General features: G+C 36.5%; 1 protein-coding gene across 1 annotated transcript; it reads left to right on the top strand.

Annotated features, from left to right (window-relative positions):
* Nucleotides 1–622: 622 nt before the first annotated feature.
* LOC134824141 (uncharacterized) lies at nucleotides 623–18824 on the top strand. Its single transcript, XM_063835873.1, has 6 exons — nucleotides 623–649; nucleotides 7077–7141; nucleotides 15907–16008; nucleotides 16196–16251; nucleotides 16426–16588; nucleotides 16825–18824. The coding sequence occupies exons 2-6, from the start codon at nucleotides 7079–7081 to the stop codon at nucleotides 18142–18144; spliced, it is 1704 nt and encodes a 567-aa protein (XP_063691943.1). The 5' UTR covers nucleotides 623–649; nucleotides 7077–7078; the 3' UTR covers nucleotides 18145–18824.
* Nucleotides 18825–19695: the final 871 nt, after the last annotated feature.

The raw sequence follows: 19695 nt of genomic DNA, 5'->3' as shown, positions 1-19695 counted from the left end.
CCAGGCTTATTGTTTTCTTATCTAAATAGGATTACATCTCAGGTTACTCATTTCTCTATAAATAGAGATTAAAACACTGCACAATCATGAAATCACAGATATTCGGTCTGTACATTTCTCGACAGTGGAAGTTCAAACTGCAATCTAAGTTATGATGATATCACATAATTTGGCTCTGAGTATTACAGCTGAAGTTGGCAGTAACACCATTACATAATATAACATCAGTGTTCTTCGTTTAGGTCTTATATGGTAATGTTACTACGGTAACATACCCTTATATGGTAATGTTCTAATATAACATACCCTTACATGGTAATGTTCTAATATAACATACCCTTATATGGTAATGTTCTAATATAACATACCCTTATATGGTAATGTTCTAATAAAACATACCCTTATATGGTAATGTTTTAATATCACTGCACCTCTCCAATAATACCTTGTAACAAAACACCGTGGGTCTAGACCAGCCTGATACCAGTAATTCTAACATCACCTGATCCTTATCTTTCAACAGAGCTTCCAGAACTAGTCACTGCCGTCCGCTTGTCCTTTGCTTGTTGTGAATCATTTATCTGTGTTTTTTATGAGACGCACGTTTTTGTTACGTTTTTTTCAACACGTTTATACAACCATATTTCCAGTGAACAGGCTTTCAGTTTTGCTTGTTAATAAACTAAACGATCTAGACGCCTATTTCCAAAATGTACGAGCATAACGGTGTTGTACTGTGTATTAATATTAATCCATCATTAAAAGCTCGAAATACACTCAATAGTTAGTCAGCTATCCACCGTTTTAGATACACTCAATAGTTAGTCAGCTATCCACCGTTTTAAATACACTCAATAGTTAGTCAGCTATCCACCGTTTTAAATACACTCAATAGTTAGTCAGCTATCCACCGTTTTAAATACACTCAATATTTAGTCAGCTATCCACCGTTTTAAATACACTCAATAGTTAGTCAGCTATCCACCGTTTTAGATACACTCAATAGTTAGTCAGCTATCCACCGTTTTAAATACACTCAATAGTTAGTCAGATATCCACCGTTTTAAATACACTCAATAGTTAGTCAGCTATCCACCGTTTTAAATACACTAAATAGTTAGTCAGCTATCCACCGTTTTAAATACACTCAATAGTTAGTCAGCTATCCACCGTTTTAGGAATGCACTCAATAGTTAGTCAGCTATCCACCGTTTTAAATACACTCAATAGTTAGTCAGCTATCCACCGTTTTAAATACACTCAATAGTTAGTCAGCTATCCACCGTTTTAAATACACTCAATAGTTAGTCAGCTATCCACCGTTTTAAATACACTCAATAGTTAGTCAGCTATCCACCCTTTTAAATACACTAAATAGTTAGTCAGCTATCCACCGTTTTAGATACACTCAATAGTTAGTCAGCTATCCACCGTTTTAGATACACTCAATAGTTAGTCAGCTATCCACCGTTTTAAATACACTCAATAGTTTTTCAGCTATCCACCGTTTTAAATACACTCAATATTTAGTCAGCTATCCACCGTTTTAAATACACTCAATAGTTAGTCAGCTATCCACCCTTTTAAATACACTAAATAGTTAGTCAGCTATCCACCGTTTTAGATACACTCAATAGTTAGTCAGCTATCCACCGTTTTAGATACACTCAATAGTTAGTCAGCTATCCACCGTTTTAAATACACTCAATAGTTTTTCAGCTATCCACCGTTTTAAATACACTCAATATTTAGTCAGCTATCCACCGTTTTAAATACACTCAATAGTTAGTCAGCTATCCACCCTTTTAAATACACTCAATATTTAGTCAGCTATCCACCGTTTTAAATACACTCAATAGTTAGTCAGCTATCCACCGTTTTAAATACACTCAATAGTTAGTCAGCTATCCACCGTTTTAAATACACTCAATAATTAGTCAGCTATCCACCGTTTTAAATACACTCAATAGTTAGTCAGCTATCCACCGTTTTAAATACACTCAATAGTTAGTCAGATATCCACCCTTTTAGATACACTCAATAGTTAGTCAGCTATCCACCGTTTTAAATACACTCAATAGTTTTTCAGCTATCCACCGTTTTAAATACACTCAATATTTAGTCAGCTATCCACCGTTTTAAATACACTCAGTAGTTAGTCAGCTATCCACCCTTTTAAATACACTCAATAGTTAGTCAGCTATCCACCGTTTTAAATGCACTCAATATTTAGTCAGCTATCCACCGTTTTAAATACACTCAATAGTTAGTCAGCTATCCACCGTTTTAGATACACTCAATAGTTAGTCAGCTATCCACCGTTTTAAATACACTCAATATTTAGTCAGCTATCCACCGTTTTAAATACACTCAATAGTTAGTCAGATATCCACCCTTTTAAATACACTCAATAGTTAGTCAGCTATCCACCGTTTTAAATACACTCAATAGTTAGTCAGCTATCCACCGTTTTAGATACACTCAATAGTTAGTCAGCTATCCACCGTTTTAGATACACTCAATAGTTAGTCAGCTATCCACCGTTTTAAATACACTCAATAGTTAGTCAGCTATCCACCGTTTTAAATACACTCAATAGTTAGTCAGCTATCCACCGTTTTAGATACACTCAATAGTTAGTCAGCTATCCACCGTTTTAAATACACTCAATAATTAGTCAGCTATCCACCGTTTTAAATACACTCAATAGTTAGTCAGCTATCCACCGTTTTAAATACACTCAATAGTTAGTCAGATATCCACCTTTTAGATACACTCAATAGTTAGTCAGCTATCCACCGTTTTAAATACACTCAATAGTTTTTCAGCTATCCACCGTTTTAAATACACTCAATATTTAGTCAGCTATCCACCGTTTTAAATACACTCAGTAGTTAGTCAGCTATCCACCGTTTTAAATACACTCAATAGTTAGTCAGCTATCCACCGTTTTAAATGCACTCAATATTTAGTCAGCTATCCACCGTTTTAAATACACTCAATAGTTAGTCAGCTATCCACCGTTTTAGATACACTCAATAGTTAGTCAGCTATCCACCGTTTTAAATACACTCAATATTTAGTCAGCTATCCACCGTTTTAAATACACTCAATAGTTAGTCAGCTATCCACCGTTTTAAATACACTCAATAGTTAGTCAGCTATCCACCGTTTTAAATACACTCAATAGTTAGTCAGCTATCCACCGTTTTAAATACACTCAATAGTTAGTCAGCTATCCACCGTTTTAGATACACTCAATAGTTAGTCAGCTATCCACCGTTTTAGATACACTCAATAGTTAGTCAGCTATCCACCGTTTTAAATACACTCAATAGTTAGTCAGCTATCCACCGTTTTAGATACACTCAATAGTTAGTCAGCTATCCACCGTTTTAAATACACTCAATAGTTAGTCAGCTATCCACCGTTTTAAATACACTCAATAGTTAGTCAGCTATCCACCGTTTTAAATACACTCAATAGTTAGTCAGCTATCCACCGTTTTAGATACACTCAATAGTTAGTCAGCTATCCACCGTTTTAAATACACTCAATAGTTAGTCAGCTATCCACCGTTTTAAATACACTCAATAGTTAGTCAGCTATCCACCGTTTTAAATACACTCAATAGTTAGTCAGCTATCCACCGTTTTAAATACACTCAATAGTTAGTCAGCTATCCACCGTTTTAAATACACTCAATATTTAGTCAGCTATCCACCGTTTTAAATACACTCAATAGTTAGTCAGCTATCCACGGTTTTAAATACACTCAATAGTTAGTCAGCTATCCACCGTTTTAGAATACACTCAATAGTTAGTCAGCCATCCACCGTTTTAAATACACTCAATAGTTAGTCAGCTATCCACCTTTTAAATACACTCAATAGTTAGTCAGCTATCCACCCTTTTAAATACACTCAATAGTTAGTCAGCTATCCACCGTTTTAATTACACTCAATAGTTAGTCAGCTATCCACCGTTTTAGAATGCACTCAATAGTTAGTCAGCTATCCACCGTTTTAAATACACTCAATAGTTAGTCAGCTATCCACCGTTTTAAATACACTCAATAGTTAGTCAGCTATCCACCGTTTTAAATACACTCAATAGTTAGTCAGCTATCCACCGTTTTAAATACACTCAATAGTTAGTCAGCTATCCACCGTTTTAAATACACTCAATAGTTAGTCAGCTATCCACCGTTTTAAATACACTCAATAGTTAGTCAGCTATCCACCGTTTTAAATACACTCAATAGTTAGTCAGCTATCCACCGTTTTAAATACACTCAATAGTTAGTCAGCTATCCACCGTTTTAGATACACTCAATAGTTAGTCAGCTATCCACCGTTTTAGATACACTCAATAGTTAGTCAGCTATCCACCGTTTTAAATACACTCAATAGTTAGTCAGCTATCCACCGTTTTAAATACACTCAATAGTTAGTCAGCTATCCACCGTTTTAAATACACTCAATAGTTAGTCAGCTATCCACCGTTTTAAATACACTCAATAGTTAGTCAGCTATCCACCGTTTTAAATACACTCAATAGTTAGTCAGCTATCCACCGTTTTAAATACACTCAATAGTTAGTCAGCTATCCACCGTTTTAAATACACTCAATAGTTAGTCAGCTATTTACCGTTTTAAATACACTCAATAGTTAGTCAGCTATCCACCGTTTTAAATACACTCAATAGTTAGTCAGCTATCCACCGTTTTAAATACACTCAATAGTTAGTCAGCTATCCACCGTTTTAAATACACTCAATAGTTAGTCAGCTATCCACCGTTTTAAATACACTCAATAGTTAGTCAGCTATCCACCGTTTTAAATACACTCAATATTTAGTCAGCTATCCACCGTTTTAAATACACTCAATAGTTAGTCAGCTATCCACGGTTTTAAATACACTCAATAGTTAGTCAGCTATCCACCGTTTTAGGAATGCACTCAATAGTTAGTCAGCTATCCACCGTTTTAAATACACTCAATAGTTAGTCAGCTATCCACCGTTTTAAATACACTCAATAGTTAGTCAGCTATCCACCGTTTTAAATACACTCAATAGTTAGTCAGCTATCCACCGTTTTTAAATACACTCAATAGTTAGTCAGCTATCCACCGTTTTAGATACACTCAATAGTTAGTCAGCTATCCACCGTTTTAGATACACTCAATAGTTAGTCAGCTATCCACCGTTTTAAATACACTCAATAGTTAGTCAGCTATCCACCGTTTTAAATACACTCAATAGTTAGTCAGCTATCCACCGTTTTAGATACACTCAATAGTTAGTCAGCTATCCACCGTTTTAAATACACTCAATAGTTAGTTAGCTATCCACCGTTTTAAATACACTCAATAGTTAGTCAGCTATCCACCGTTTTAAATACACTCAATAGTTAGTCAGCTATCCACCGTTTTAGATACACTCAATAGTTAGTCAGCTATTTACCGTTTTAAATACACTCAATAGTTAGTCAGCTATCCACCGTTTTAAATACACTCAATAGTTAGTCAGCTATCCACCGTTTTAAATACACTCAATAGTTAGTCAGCTATCCACCGTTTTAAATACACTCAATAGTTAGTCAGCTATCCACCGTTTTAAATACACTCAATAGTTAGTCAGCTATCCACCGTTTTAAATACACTCAATATTTAGTCAGCTATCCACCGTTTTAAATACACTCAATAGTTAGTCAGCTATCCACGGTTTTAAATACACTCAATAGTTAGTCAGCTATCCACCGTTTTAGGAATGCACTCAATAGTTAGTCAGCCATCCACTGTTTTAATTACACTCAATAGTTAGTCAGCTATCCACCGTTTTAGGAATGCACTCAATAGTTAGTCAGCTATCCACCGTTTTAAATACACTCAATAGTTAGTCAGCTATCCACCGTTTTAAATACACTCAATAGTTAGTCAGATATCCACCGTTTTAAATACACTCAATAGTTAGTCAGCTATCCATTGTTTTAAATACACTCAATAGTTAGTCAGCTATCCACCGTTTTAAATACACTCAATATTTAGTCAGCTATCCACCGTTTTAAATACACTCAATAGTTAGTCAGCTATCCACCGTTTTAAATACACTCAATAGTTAGTCAGCTATCCACCGTTTTAAATACACTCAATAGTTAGTCAGCTATCCACCGTTTTAAATACACTCAATAGTTAGTCAGCTATCCACCGTTTTAGGAATGCACTCAATAGTTAGTCAGCCATCCACTGTTTTAATTACACTCAATAGTTAGTCAGCTATCCACCGTTTTAAATACACTTAATAGTTAGTCAGCTATCCACCGTTTTAGATACACTCAATAGTTAGTCAGCTATCCACCGTTTTAAATACACTCAATAGTTAGTCAGCTATCCACCGTTTTAAATACACTCAATAGTTAGTCAGCTATCCACCGTTTTAATTACACTCAATAGTTAGTCAGCTATCCACCGTTTTAAATACACTTAATAGTTAGTCAGCTATCCACCGTTTTAAATACACTAAATAGTTAGTCAGCTATCTACTGTTTTAATTACACTCAATAGTTAGTCAGCTATCCACCGTTTTAGGAATGCACTCAATAGTTAGTCAGCTATCCACCGTTTTAAATACACTCAATATTTAGTCAGCTATCCACCGTTTTAAATACACTCAATATTTAGTCAGCTATCCACCCTTTTAAATACACTCAATAGTTAGTCAGCTATCCACCGTTTTAAATACACTCAATAGTTAGTCAGCTATCCACCGTTTTAAATACACTCAATAGTTAGTCAGCTATCCACCGTTTTAAATACACTCAATAGTTAGTCAGCTATCCACCGTTTTAAATACACTCAATAGTTAGTCAGCTATCCACCGTTTTAAATACACTCAATAGTTAGTCAGCTATCCACCGTTTTAAATACACTCAATAGTTAGTCAGCTATCCACCGTTTTAAATACACTCAATAGTTAGTCAGCTATCCACCGTTTTAGGAATGCACTCAATAGTTAGTCAGCTATCCACTGTTTTAAATACACTCAATAGTTAGTCAGCTATCCACCGTTTTAGGAATGCACTCGTGGGCAAGCGCTGGATACAACTCTGTTTCAGAACCTAGTCTCCTCCACCCAACTGTATGTACCACTCAATAAGGTTACCATAGTAACACAACCATATAAGGTTATGGTACCATAGTAACACTACCATATAAGGTAATGTTACCAATAAGGCTGCCTGAAATCATCGCCCAGGGACAATACTTCGTTTAACTACTGTTGTTTCTTTCGTATTTTATATGTTTCGCTGGGTTGTGATTTCAGGCCACCCATGTTCTTTGTTTACCTTATATGGTAATGTCACTATGGTAACATACCCTTATATGGTAGTGTCACTATGGTAACATACCCTTATATGGTAGTGTCACTATGGTAACATACCCTTATATGGTAGTGTCACTATGGTAACATACCCTTATATGGTAGTGTTACTATGGTAACATACCCTTATATGGTAGTGTCACTATGGTAACATACCCTTATATGGTAATGTTCTATCTTTCCATGTTTAATCTGTTGATAATATGATAGTAATGTTGCTCCAGAGAAAGGACTGGCATTCTGGTAAGTAAGTTGTGGTGACTAGATAATAGTGACTGGGTACTAGTGACTGGATACTAGTGACTAGATACTAGTGACTGGGTACTAGTGACTGAGTACTTTTAACTACCATGGCAGAAGGGAACATGAGGGAGCTAACTGCACAGCTCTCATCTCTGCAAGAGGATGTAACTACTCTGATCACGCGCACAGAAGCTCTGGAGAGGGAGATACAGGAGGATATCATACCCCGAACTAATATCATGTGGAGTGCTACCACAGAGGGCCCTCACGCAACAAGACAACCACACATGCTGTCAGTACAACCACACGTGCTGTCAGTACAGGGGGATCAGAGGAGGTTATCTGCGCAGTATGAAGCTACCAGATCAGGACCAAGCTCTGCGCGGCTCAACAGAAAGTGGTCATCAATGCAGTCACTTGGTTCAATGGGGAAGAAGGCACTTTCAGCATCCTCTTTATCTATACATGTGATGAACGAGGTAACACATCCTCCTTTTCTTTATCTATACATGTGATGAACGAGGTAACACATCCTACTTTTCTTTATCTGTACATGTGATGAACGAGGTAACACATCCTCCTTTTCTATATCTATACATGTGATGAACGAGGTAACACATCCTCCTTTTCTTTATCTATACATGTGATGAACGAGGTAACACATCCTCCTTTTCTTTATCTATACATGTGATGAACGAGGTAACACATCCTCCTTTTCTTTATCTGTACATGTGATGAACGAGGTAACACATCCTCCTTTTCTTTATCTATACATGTGATGAACGAGGTAACACATCCTCCTTTTCTTTATCTATACATGTGATGAACGAGGTAACACATCCTCCTTTTCTTTATCTATACATGTGATGAACGAGGTAACACATCCTCCTTTTCTTTATCTATACATGTGATGAACGAGGTAACACATCCTCCTTTTCTTTATCTGTACATGTGATGAACGAGGTAACACATCCTCCTTTTCTTTATATATACATGTGATGAACGAGGTAACACATCCTCCTTTTCTTTATCTATACATGTGATGAACGAGGTAACACATCCTCCTTTTCTTTATCTATACATGTGATGAACGAGGTAACACATCCTCCTTTTCTTTATCTATACATGTGATGAACGAGGTAACACATCCTCCTTTTCTTTATCTATAATGTGATGAACGAGGTAACACATCCTCCTTTTCTTTATCTATACATGTGATGAACGAGGTACCACGTCCTCCTTTTCTTTATCTATACATGTGATGAACGAGGTAACACATCCTCCTTTTCTTTATCTATACATGTGATGAACGAGGTAACACATCCTCCTTTTCTTTATCTATACATGTGATGAACGAGGTAACACATCCTCCTTTTCTTTATCTGTACATGTGATGAACGAGGTAACACATCCTCCTTTTCTTTATCTATACATGTGATGAACGAGGTAACACATCCTCCTTTTCTTTATCTATACATGTGATGAACGAGGTAACACATCCTCCTTTTCTTTATCTATACATGTGATGAACGAGGTAACACATCCTCCCTTTCTTTATCTATACATGTGATGAACGAGGTAACACATCCTCCTTTTCTTTATCTATACATGTGATGAACGAGGTAACACATCCTCCTTTTCTTTATCTGTACATGTGATGAACGAGGTAACACATCCTCCTTTTCTTTATCTATACATGTGATGAACGAGGTAACACATCCTCCTTTTCTTTATCTGTACATGTGATGAACGAGGTAACACATCCTCCTTTTCTTTATCTGTACATGTTTTTTTTTTTATTTGAAAATTCAATTAATCATTATATATATATAAATCAAGCGTTACATTTCAGCCATGCAAAATTACAATGACATATTTTGATTACTAAATGATAAATGGTACTGCAATATAAGTTGCTTAATGTTTGGCCGGATGACAACTAACGAGAAAAATAAACTTGATTAAATATAATAATTAAGGGCACTTTCAAAAACTATGTTAACGAATCTGTCACGGGAAAAATTTCAACTTCTAGAAGCTCTCATTTGGTGGATAAACTCAATATTTTGATTAAACTTTTTTTCAGCATAGGATTTGCGATAGTTCAACTTTTACAAAAAGAATAAAATGTCTACTATGTCTATGAGTAGAGATACACGCATTTAAATCAGGGCTAATAATGGTGGATATACTTTTCAGAGGGGTTTGGTGGATATATCATTGATTGGCCTGTAACTTTACGTGTGGTTAATTTATGGTGATTATTTAAAGATAGAATTGTAGCAAATCGATATGCCTCTATGATAAAAGGCGAAAATAAAGAAAGATTTCAATTTTAAGGCTAGATATGGTGGATAATAAAAAGATGAAATAAAATTCAATACCGAAAATTTTCAACTGAGAAAATTATATTGGTCAACAAGTTGACCAGCTTTACTCAGTGAACGGATCAGGTTGGAAATCGTTTCAAGTTTATGATAGCATAGAAGATTTAATTTTTAGGCCATTTTTGGTGGATATATTGGAGCTTCAAGATTGATTTAATTTTAAGTCAATTTCTGAGTCAATAATGCAGGTTATCCATTGTTAGACCCCAATTATCTCCTCTAGAAGCTGAAAATGTATACAATTATTGCTCTAGGGCCATAATGAATGGATATAGTTTCATACGAACTTAACAAAATGTCTCCTTTCAGCCTTTAGAGCCGTTTTTGGTGGATAAAAGCACACAAACGGGAAAATTTGATTTTTCATCCACTTTTTTTGGCCCAAGATGTGTTCTATCATAAAACTACAACTGTTTCTAGATAGAAGATCCCCTTTGCTGAGTCAGTTCAAAAGAATTCTCAGTCCAAGACGACTTTTAAGGTTAAAATTGGTGGATATTAAATGTGAATAACCTACCTCAGCGATTGAAATAACGATTTCTTTACTGATAACGTATGTGATCCACTTTCAAAGCCCAATAATTATATCTTAAGGTCGAAAGAGCTGAAAATCATTGCTCTGAGGTCGTAAAGAAGGCCTATAGTTTCAAGTAAACGTTCCAAACATTCTCCATTTAGGGCCGTTTTTGGTGGATAAATGCCTAAGAAATTAGCTTAAAAACGGTTAAATTTGCTTTTTTATCCACTATTTCTGGCCTTAGATTTGCTCAATTATGAAATCATACACTGATATTGGTTTGTTTAGACCTTTTTCTTGTTCAGCACAAAATGTGATAAGCTCAAGCCGACTTTTAAGGTCAAAATTGATGGATATCAAAATATCCAGGTCGATATTTTAAGTATTTTTGAGTTATTTATCCACCAAATTGGCCCTAAAAGCTTAAAATACCATACTACCTTTTACATTAATGTTCAACATCATATATTTTATCTTTATCAACTGTTTCTAATCATGATGATGTCTTATTTATTGATATTTTGGTAGCATTTACGTGTTTAATTAATTAATATTGACTTATATCCACCAAAAATAGCCTTTAAACTTAAATCTCGAACTCTAAGTTGGTGCCATTCATTTAACATTGCCTTTGCACCATTTTAAGACCAGTAAATTGATGTTAGCTAACAAATAACAGTCTTAAAAAAGAGGTAAAAAAATATATCCACCAAATTTGGCCCTTAAGAAAAATCCCGGCCCTACATATGAAATTGTGAAGTTATAACGATTATTTATAAGTCTCAATCATATTTTAGGAGTTTAGATGGAATTAAATATTTTTAAAGGCCACCTGAAGTGGATTGGTCTGTTTTACTTTTATCCACCAGATTTAGCCCTAAATCGAAACAAAAAGTGGCAGATAGTAAAGGTTAGGGTATAGCACACCAAATCCTGGAGTTTCATCCCGTTCCAAAAATTATCCACCAAATTATGCCACAAAAACTGATTTTTGACAAATTTTAACATTTTTTCCGTGACAGATGTTTTTGAAAGTGCCCTTAATTCGGCTGAACCAACACATAGCAAGAGCCACATTAACGTTGGGGCCGTCTACCAAATTTGAATGACAAACATTAACAAGAAATCAAACATATCATAAATAATTATAAGGATTTTGTTCATTACAATTCCGTCACAACTGATAAAGAAATAAGAAAAGTACAAGCAGATAGGAAATTGGACGGACAGAATTGTAACCAACAAAAACAAATTTCTGAGACTCATAAGACTGATGAGCTAATCTGGCCAGACAGTATCGGCAGCCCAGAGGTACTTGATCAGTTTGGCCTTAAAAGTAGAAATCCGCTCTGACTGCCGGATACATACTGGTAGACTATTCCAATTCAGCATAGATCTACGAAAAAAGCTATTTCGGAAGGCATCCGAGCAGGGCACAGTGGTACTCATGTAAGTTGAAGTATCCGACATATCAATTATTTGAGCATTGTGCCTAGTGTATCGGGTGCCCTCTGGACGGCATAGGACTATATATGTAGGGAGCGAAACTGGAATTATGCTATTCACTATTTTATAGAAGGTCATAAGATCGTTATAAATAAACTTCTGTTTAACAGGGAGAATATTTAGTTTCTTTTGCTCTGTAGCAAGTTTATCGTCATTATAACTGGAGTAAGGTTCACCATTGATCCATTTAATAGCCTTCTTTTGGATAGCAACAAACTGTTGAAGATGAGTTGCAGATTGAGGGGACCATATGACAGAACAATGTTCAAATATAGACCTAATTAACGCTAAATAGAACGATCTTTTCTGCCTTTTATCAGTAGTGAAATGACATGTTCTCTTAAGTAGTCCAAGTCTAGATGTAGCTTTGGAAACAAGCGCTTTACATTGTGCACCCCAATTAAACCTGGAGTTTATTGCGACTCCTAAATCTGACTGAGAGGGCACAAAGTCAATATCACTTCCAGAAAGTTTATAAAAGAAGGTATTGAATGGCAAGTTATCCAGCACGTTTTTTTGCAGGGACACAGAGAGGGCTTTGCACTTTTGTGGGTGGAACTTCATTCGATTTCTCACTGACCAATCATATAATCTATTGATGTCATTTTGGATTATGTGATGGTCAGGGTAACCAAGAATCTCCCTCCAAATTTTAGTGTCATCTGCATAAAGGGCGATATTGGTGCCTTCAGAGACACAGGAGAACATGTCATTTATAAATATTACAAACAATAAAGGGCCGAGTATAGAACCTTGAGGGACACCAGACCGAACTGGTAGAGAAGAAGACGTTTGGCCTCCTATCACTACTTGTTGTTGTCGCCCCTCAAGATAGGACTTAATAAATTTAAGCATTAGTCCATCGACATTAAAAATATTCTTTAATTTACTTAAAATGAGGTCATGCGAAACGCTATCAAAGGCTTTCGCAAAATCAAAATATATTATATCAGTCCTGGACCTGTTATTCAATGCAAGTGCAAGATTGTCTGTGAAAGGTATCATTTGGGTTGTGCATGAGCGTTCATTAACAAGACCGTGTTGTCGGTCATCCAACAGATCAGAACACGCAGCGTATAATGCAGTCTTTATGCACCTTTCAAAGACTTTCATTACAAGAGATGTTAACGAGATAGGCCTGTAGTTCTCAACCGAAGACTTATCGCCCTTTTTGTGCACTGGTACTACAAGTGCCAGCTTCCAATCAGGGGGTATGCATCCGCTCGAGAAAGACAGGTTAAATAAAACACTAAGTGGGTATGCAAGGCTTTGGGCACAGTTTTTGAGGACTCTCCCATGAATCCCATCAGGGCCAGGGGCCTTGTTAGGATTTAACTTTTTAAGAATCAACAGAACATCTTCTCTACTAAACACAAGACTTGAAAAACAATCATCACGAAAATCTATGTCAATGCCATAATCGCTCTCTTGAGAAAACTGCTCATAATGATGAACGAGGTAACACATCCTCCTTTTCTTTATCTATACATGTGATGAACGAGGTAACACATCCTCCTTTTCTTTATCTATACATGTGATGAACGAGGTAACACATCCTCCTTTTCTTTATCTATACATGTGATGAACGAGGTAACACATCCTCCTTTTCTTTATCTATACATGTGATGAACGAGGTAACACATCCTCCTTTTCTTTATCTATACATGTGATGAACGAGGTAACACATCCTCCTTTTCTTTATCTGTACATGTGATGAACGAGGTAACACATCCTCCTTTTCTTTATCTATACATGTGATGAACGAGGTAACACATCCTCCTTTTCTTTATCTATACATGTGATGAACGAGGTAACACATCCTCCTTTTCTTTATCTGTACATGTGATGAACAAAGTAACACATCCTCCTTTTCTTTATCTGTACATGTGATGAACGAGGTAACACATCCTCCTTTTCTTTATCTATACATGTGATGAACGAGGTAACACATCCTCCTTTTCTTTATCTATACATGTGATGAACGAGGTAACACATCCTCCTTTTCTTTATCTATACATGTGATGAACGAGGTAACACATCCTCCTTTTCTTTATCTGTACATGTGATGAACGAGGTAACACATCCTCCTTTTCTTTATCTATACATGTGATGAACGAGGTAACACATCCTCCTTTTCTTTATCTATACATGTGATGAACGAGGTAACACATCCTCCTTTTCTTTATCTGTACATGTGATGAACGAGGTAACACATCCTCCTTTTCTTTATCTGTACATGTGATGAACGAGGTAACACATCCTCCTTTTCTTTATCTGTACATGTGATGAACGAGGTAACACATCCTCCTTTTCTTTATCTATACATGTGATGAACGAGGTAACACATCCTCCTTTTCTTTATCTATACATGTGATGAACGAGGTAACACATCCTCCTTTTCTTTATCTATACATGTGATGAACGAGGTAACACATCCTCCTTTTCTTTATCTGTACATGTGATGAACGAGGTAACACATCCTCCTTTTCTTTATCTATACATGTGATGAACGAGGTAACACATCCTCCTTTTCTTTATCTATACATGTGATGAACGAGGTAACACATCCTCCTTTTCTTTATCTGTACATGTGATGAACGAGGTAACACATCCTCCTTTTCTTTATCTGTACATGTGATGAACGAGGTAACACATCCTCCTTTTCTTTATCTATACATGTGATGAACGATGTAACACATCCTCCTTTTCTTTATCTGTACACGTGATGAACGAGGTAACACATCCTCCTTTTCTTTATCTGTACATGTGATGAACGAGGTAACACATCCTCCTTTTCTTTATCTATACATGTGATGAAAGAGGTAACACATCCTCCTTTTCTTTATCTATACATGTGATGAACGAGGTAACACATCCTCCTTTTCTTTTTTATGTAGAACGCAGATAATCGCCGAATTCATTAGCCAGAAAATCTTGATAGAGCGATGTATTTCTTATCTCCTTGGGGACTAGATACTAGTAACTGCATTATAAAGAAAGAAACACACAATATCTCTTGATACACAGTCGTGATATGTCAGTCACAGCTGAAAAATCAGTACAAGATGCAGCTGGCAGCTCAAACTGTGCACGATGAAACATAATTGATTTCAAATTGGTGTGTACAAATAGTGATGAGTATCAAGCAATGTACACACTCACGTTACATGCTCGTGGGACCAAGCAAGCACAAAATCTAGAAGGAAAACAAATGGTACTGTTAAAATGTGCCAAGATTTGAATTATTCAGTAAATTACTGCTGAAGGTGGAATATCCAAAGTCGAAATTCACAGATAAGTTGAAATCATGACTACGTGAATTAATAAGTGCAAAAAAATATACTTAATGAAGTTTACTAGCCCTCCAATTTTTCTGAAGCCTTTCCAATTTCTCGAACATTTTGTGTCTCAGTATGTACCGCTATTCTTTTATAAATAAATTTCGATTTTCAGTTTAACTGACATTTTTATATATCTTTGTTCGCTCATGATGCGATAGCGAAGACTGCCAAAGTGTCTGACATCTAAATTGATTTTAACAACAAGTAATGTCTTATCGTATAACAAATTGTTACTCGCAAAATAACACACACTGTTTCAGAGCAATCCTGTGAGCCCACTGGCGGCTAACATACCTTGTAATGAGAAAGTAACACACACTGTTTCAGAGCAATCCTGTGAGCCCACTGGCGGCTAACATACCTTGTAATGAGAAAGTAACACACACTGTTTCAGAGCAATCCTGTGAGCCCACTGGCGGCTAACATACCTTGTAATGAGAAAGTAACACACACTGTTTCAGAGCAATCCTGTGAGCCCACTGGCGGCTAACATACCTTGTAATGAGAAAGTAACACACACTGTTTCAGAGCAATCCTGTGAGCCCACTGGCGGCTAACATACCTTGTAATGAGAAAGGTACTGACTACAAAACTCTCGCCAGCCAAACCCTCGCTACACTCATGGCCGAGGTATGCTGTTATCTTTTTATCTAGTTTATATCTAGTTTATCTAATCACCAGCTCTTATTGAAGAGTGAAATTGTTGTTATCGCTAGCTCCTATTGAAGAGTAGAGTTATGTGGAATAGTTTAGAAACATTTTGATTCCAAATCCATATTGAACAGTATTCCTTTTATAGAATATAAATTTCGACTAGGTTGTGAAATTTGATCAATCGGACGTTGACAACTCGATTGCAGTCGATAGTTGGAGGTGAGCACAGCATGAATGGGACCGGGGGGGGGGGGGGGCCATTACTCATGTTTTGATAACTTTTGTTGTGTTACTCTGTTTAAATAACGTTGCATATAAATCAAATATCAGTTCTTTAGAATTACCTACTTGATTTAGTGCATTGGTTTCCTACTCCTTATCATAAACTCACAGGAGTGCTGTAACAAAGAAAGGGGTTGACGTTTACTTCAAGATAGACAAGTTCACACAACAGCGAGTAATGTTAGGAGTAACTACAGTTACATGTGATGTGAGGGGAGCAGTGGAGTACATACTAGACCTTAATACACGCTTCAAGTACGATAGTCTTATCAAGGTAAGATGTAACTAGTAGTGTAACTATGGTAACTAGAAGTGTAACTATGGTAACTAGTAGTGTAACTATGGTAACTAGTAGTGTAACTATGGTGAACTATGTGTGGTATATTTAAGAGAACCTGTTCAATTTTATACCAGTTGATAGACCGTAACTCATATCAAACAATTGGTTCGACTTATTAAAAGGCTTTATGGTTACAACCTACAAAAGGCTTTAATATTTCCATCACTTAGGAAAATTACAGACTAGAGGCATTCGACGAACGGACCTCGTTTAACTACTGTTCTCTTCAAACCAAAGCTTGCATGCTTAACTTTTCTATCGATATCTGTTACTTGTCAACATCTAGGCGCATAGGAGACAAATATTTCGTAGGATACACCTCCATACTGGACAATCCTTACGCACCAAGCACAGCTGATGTCCAGCGAGCATGGCTTTATCATAGTGGGTTTGTGTTGGAACCTATTGAGGGGGCGGAGGATCAGTTCAGGATGTACTATTTACTGCATGCTGATTTGAGGATCAATGAACTGCCGCCAGCCACTAAAAACGCTCTCATTGAAAAACAGACTTTGATCCTGATCCAGCTTCGGGAACACCTTGAAAATATGGACAGTAGGAAAAGTAGGTTTTACCAGGATTTACCATTAGATGAACAGGACCCCTTTGCTGTTGAGGAAATACCATTGGATGAGTCACTGGACATGAACTTGGCCTCATTGAACACAGGGCAGCCTTACAACACACCTAAAAGGGTGGTGACCCGTACTTACTCTGATGAGAGCTCTCGACTGGATATCAATTCAGGAGAAGTAGCAAGAGATTCGCAATTTGATGAGGAAAATCGACCTGACCTCTTTTTCTGGAGTCTGGATGGTGATGACCATGAGGAAAGCTTGGAGGATGTTTCTGATTATGTTACGATGGGAAATAGTGCAGCTGCTTCCCTCTTCAGAGAGTACATTAATGTATTGGAGGCTGTCCGGTTCTCGTCTGTATGTCCGGAGAAACTGAGCTGGAAGGTGTTGGAGAAAAACGATGAGGTCTGGACACTAGAGAAAATGGGCAGTGTGATTCAGTGCATGGCAGGTGTAGCTAACATAAGAGCTACAGAGACTGAAATAGCTGACTTTTTGAGAGATCCTAGAACAAGGTTCAGTTATGATCAGACACTTTACAAAACAAATGTTGTCACTGAAGTCAACAACGACCTGAGGCTCATTTACGCACACCATAAAGCAAAGCACTGCCTCATTGGGCATGGCCGGGACTTTCTGTACTTTCAATACGACAGAAGGGAGGGAGACAAAAGGATCTTGGCGCACGCTTCCTGTACACATCCCAAGTGCCCAGTTGACCCCCAAATCATACGGGGCACAATGTATGAGACTGGATTCATCATAGAACCACTCCCAGAAACGGGGATGTCCAGCGTTGTGTATGTTGTGAAAATGGAACCAGGGGGATACATTCCGGAGGGGCTTCTTCGCTGGTTTAAACGAAAACAGCCAAAGATATTGTTTGACATTAAAAAGTATTTCGAAAGATAGTGGGATAATCTGATTACTTACCACAAAAATTCATGGTAAGGCATTACAAAGCACTCTTGCAAAAGCAGTGCTTCAGTTAAAGACATGCTACCACAGATGGCTGAACCCTTTTTTGAGAATGAACGAAGGGTCAAAGAACGGATGTAAGAGAGAATTCACTTATCTGAACAATAATATTGAACAACTAAAAGAAAGCAAAAGACACGAGGTGCTGTTTGTAAAGGTATTTATTTTTTAATTAACACATTAAGTGAGCCATCCTAGGAAGAGAGGGTTTGGCAAAGATTATCACTAAACAATTGCTATATTTGGGAGGGTACTGGGCAGTCTAAGATGGCCAAATTTTGTTTACTTAATATGTGAACGATTCCTAAGTAAAAATATTCTAAATCTATTATTTTTAGATATCATATCAAGCTCGTTGAACTTGAAAAAAGGTTTTCAGTTGATTTATATGTTTGATAAATCGTATGGACATGGTATATTATCTGAAGCTGTCTTGTTGTAAAAATTCAATTCATTAATAAAGCAAAGATTTTAATAAGGTATCAAAACGTTATCAAAACGTTATCAAAATATTTTTTAGCAACTTGGGTTTTAAACCAAAGATATTAGTTATGCTTTTCTTCATTATTAACATAATTGGTTCCCACAATTCTTCCCAATATAACTTCATTAAAAACATTCCAAAATATAAAATTTATTTACAAAACTTTCAGAAATCATATCTTTCTTAAATCCTTACAAATTAACTTTGAAACTTAGAACTGTCTCAGAGCTCTTGACATCCGGAGGAAGTTTGATCCAGTATGGTCTAACTCTCCCCGGAAGAAAAGAACTGTGAAGCACCAGTATCTTCACTCCAAAGCAAGGAGTTATGGGTTATAGCCCCTTTCTTCTTCAAATTCTTTTAGAATAACTCATTTATACGAATAACTAGGGTTATTGTTTAAATGCATAGCTGTAAATTGAGATAATATTTTTTGACGAAAAGATGTATTTAGCACATTAGATACATTACTTGAATAGTTAATTTTTTAAATAACTTAGCCATGCCTGGAATGGAGGAAGAGTATGTCCCCGAGCGAGGAGGTATACACTATTTCTTTTGGATTCTAACCGTCAGATACAACATTTGGACAGGTTTGCAACTATATTTCAGTGCATGTATCGATGACAACATTAACAAAAATGATTTCAACACATCAACAGAAACTTAAACAGCAAAACATAAAACCAACTAATATAAATTATCTTCAATCAATTTACAGGCTCTTATTGTCTGGAGCCATGGGAGAGAAAGCTGTTCAATATTACGATGATCACTGTACTACTCATGACTGTTTGGACAGCATATATGTTTCTACCAGGCTGGTTAACAAGTTCCGTGTCAATGTTGTGCGCTAGCACTGACAAAATCCTTGCACATGCCGGAGATATGACAAAAACTATTGGAGACAATTTTCATTGAACAGTACTAATATTATAATCATTATTCCAATTTCCAGATCCAACTGATTTTGTGAAGCATGAAGATATGATATAAAGTAA

This window comes from Bolinopsis microptera, chromosome 12, assembly GCF_026151205.1.
Source record: "Bolinopsis microptera isolate Bmic1 chromosome 12, MBARI_Bmic_1.0, whole genome shotgun sequence".
Taxonomy (NCBI): Eukaryota; Metazoa; Ctenophora; class Tentaculata; order Lobata; family Bolinopsidae; genus Bolinopsis; species Bolinopsis microptera.
This window is presented reverse-complemented; position numbering and strand designations above follow the sequence as displayed.

Coding starts and splice junctions, on each gene's coding strand:
- LOC134824141 (XM_063835873.1), top strand. CDS start 7,079: ATGCACTCGTGGGCAAGCGCTGGATACAACTCTGTTTCAGAACCTAGT. Junction 16,009..16,195: donor TCGCTACACTCATGGCCGAG/GTATGCTGTTAT, acceptor AATTTCGACTAG/GTTGTGAAATTTGATCAATC. Junction 16,589..16,824: donor AGTACGATAGTCTTATCAAG/GTAAGATGTAAC, acceptor TCCATCACTTAG/GAAAATTACAGACTAGAGGC.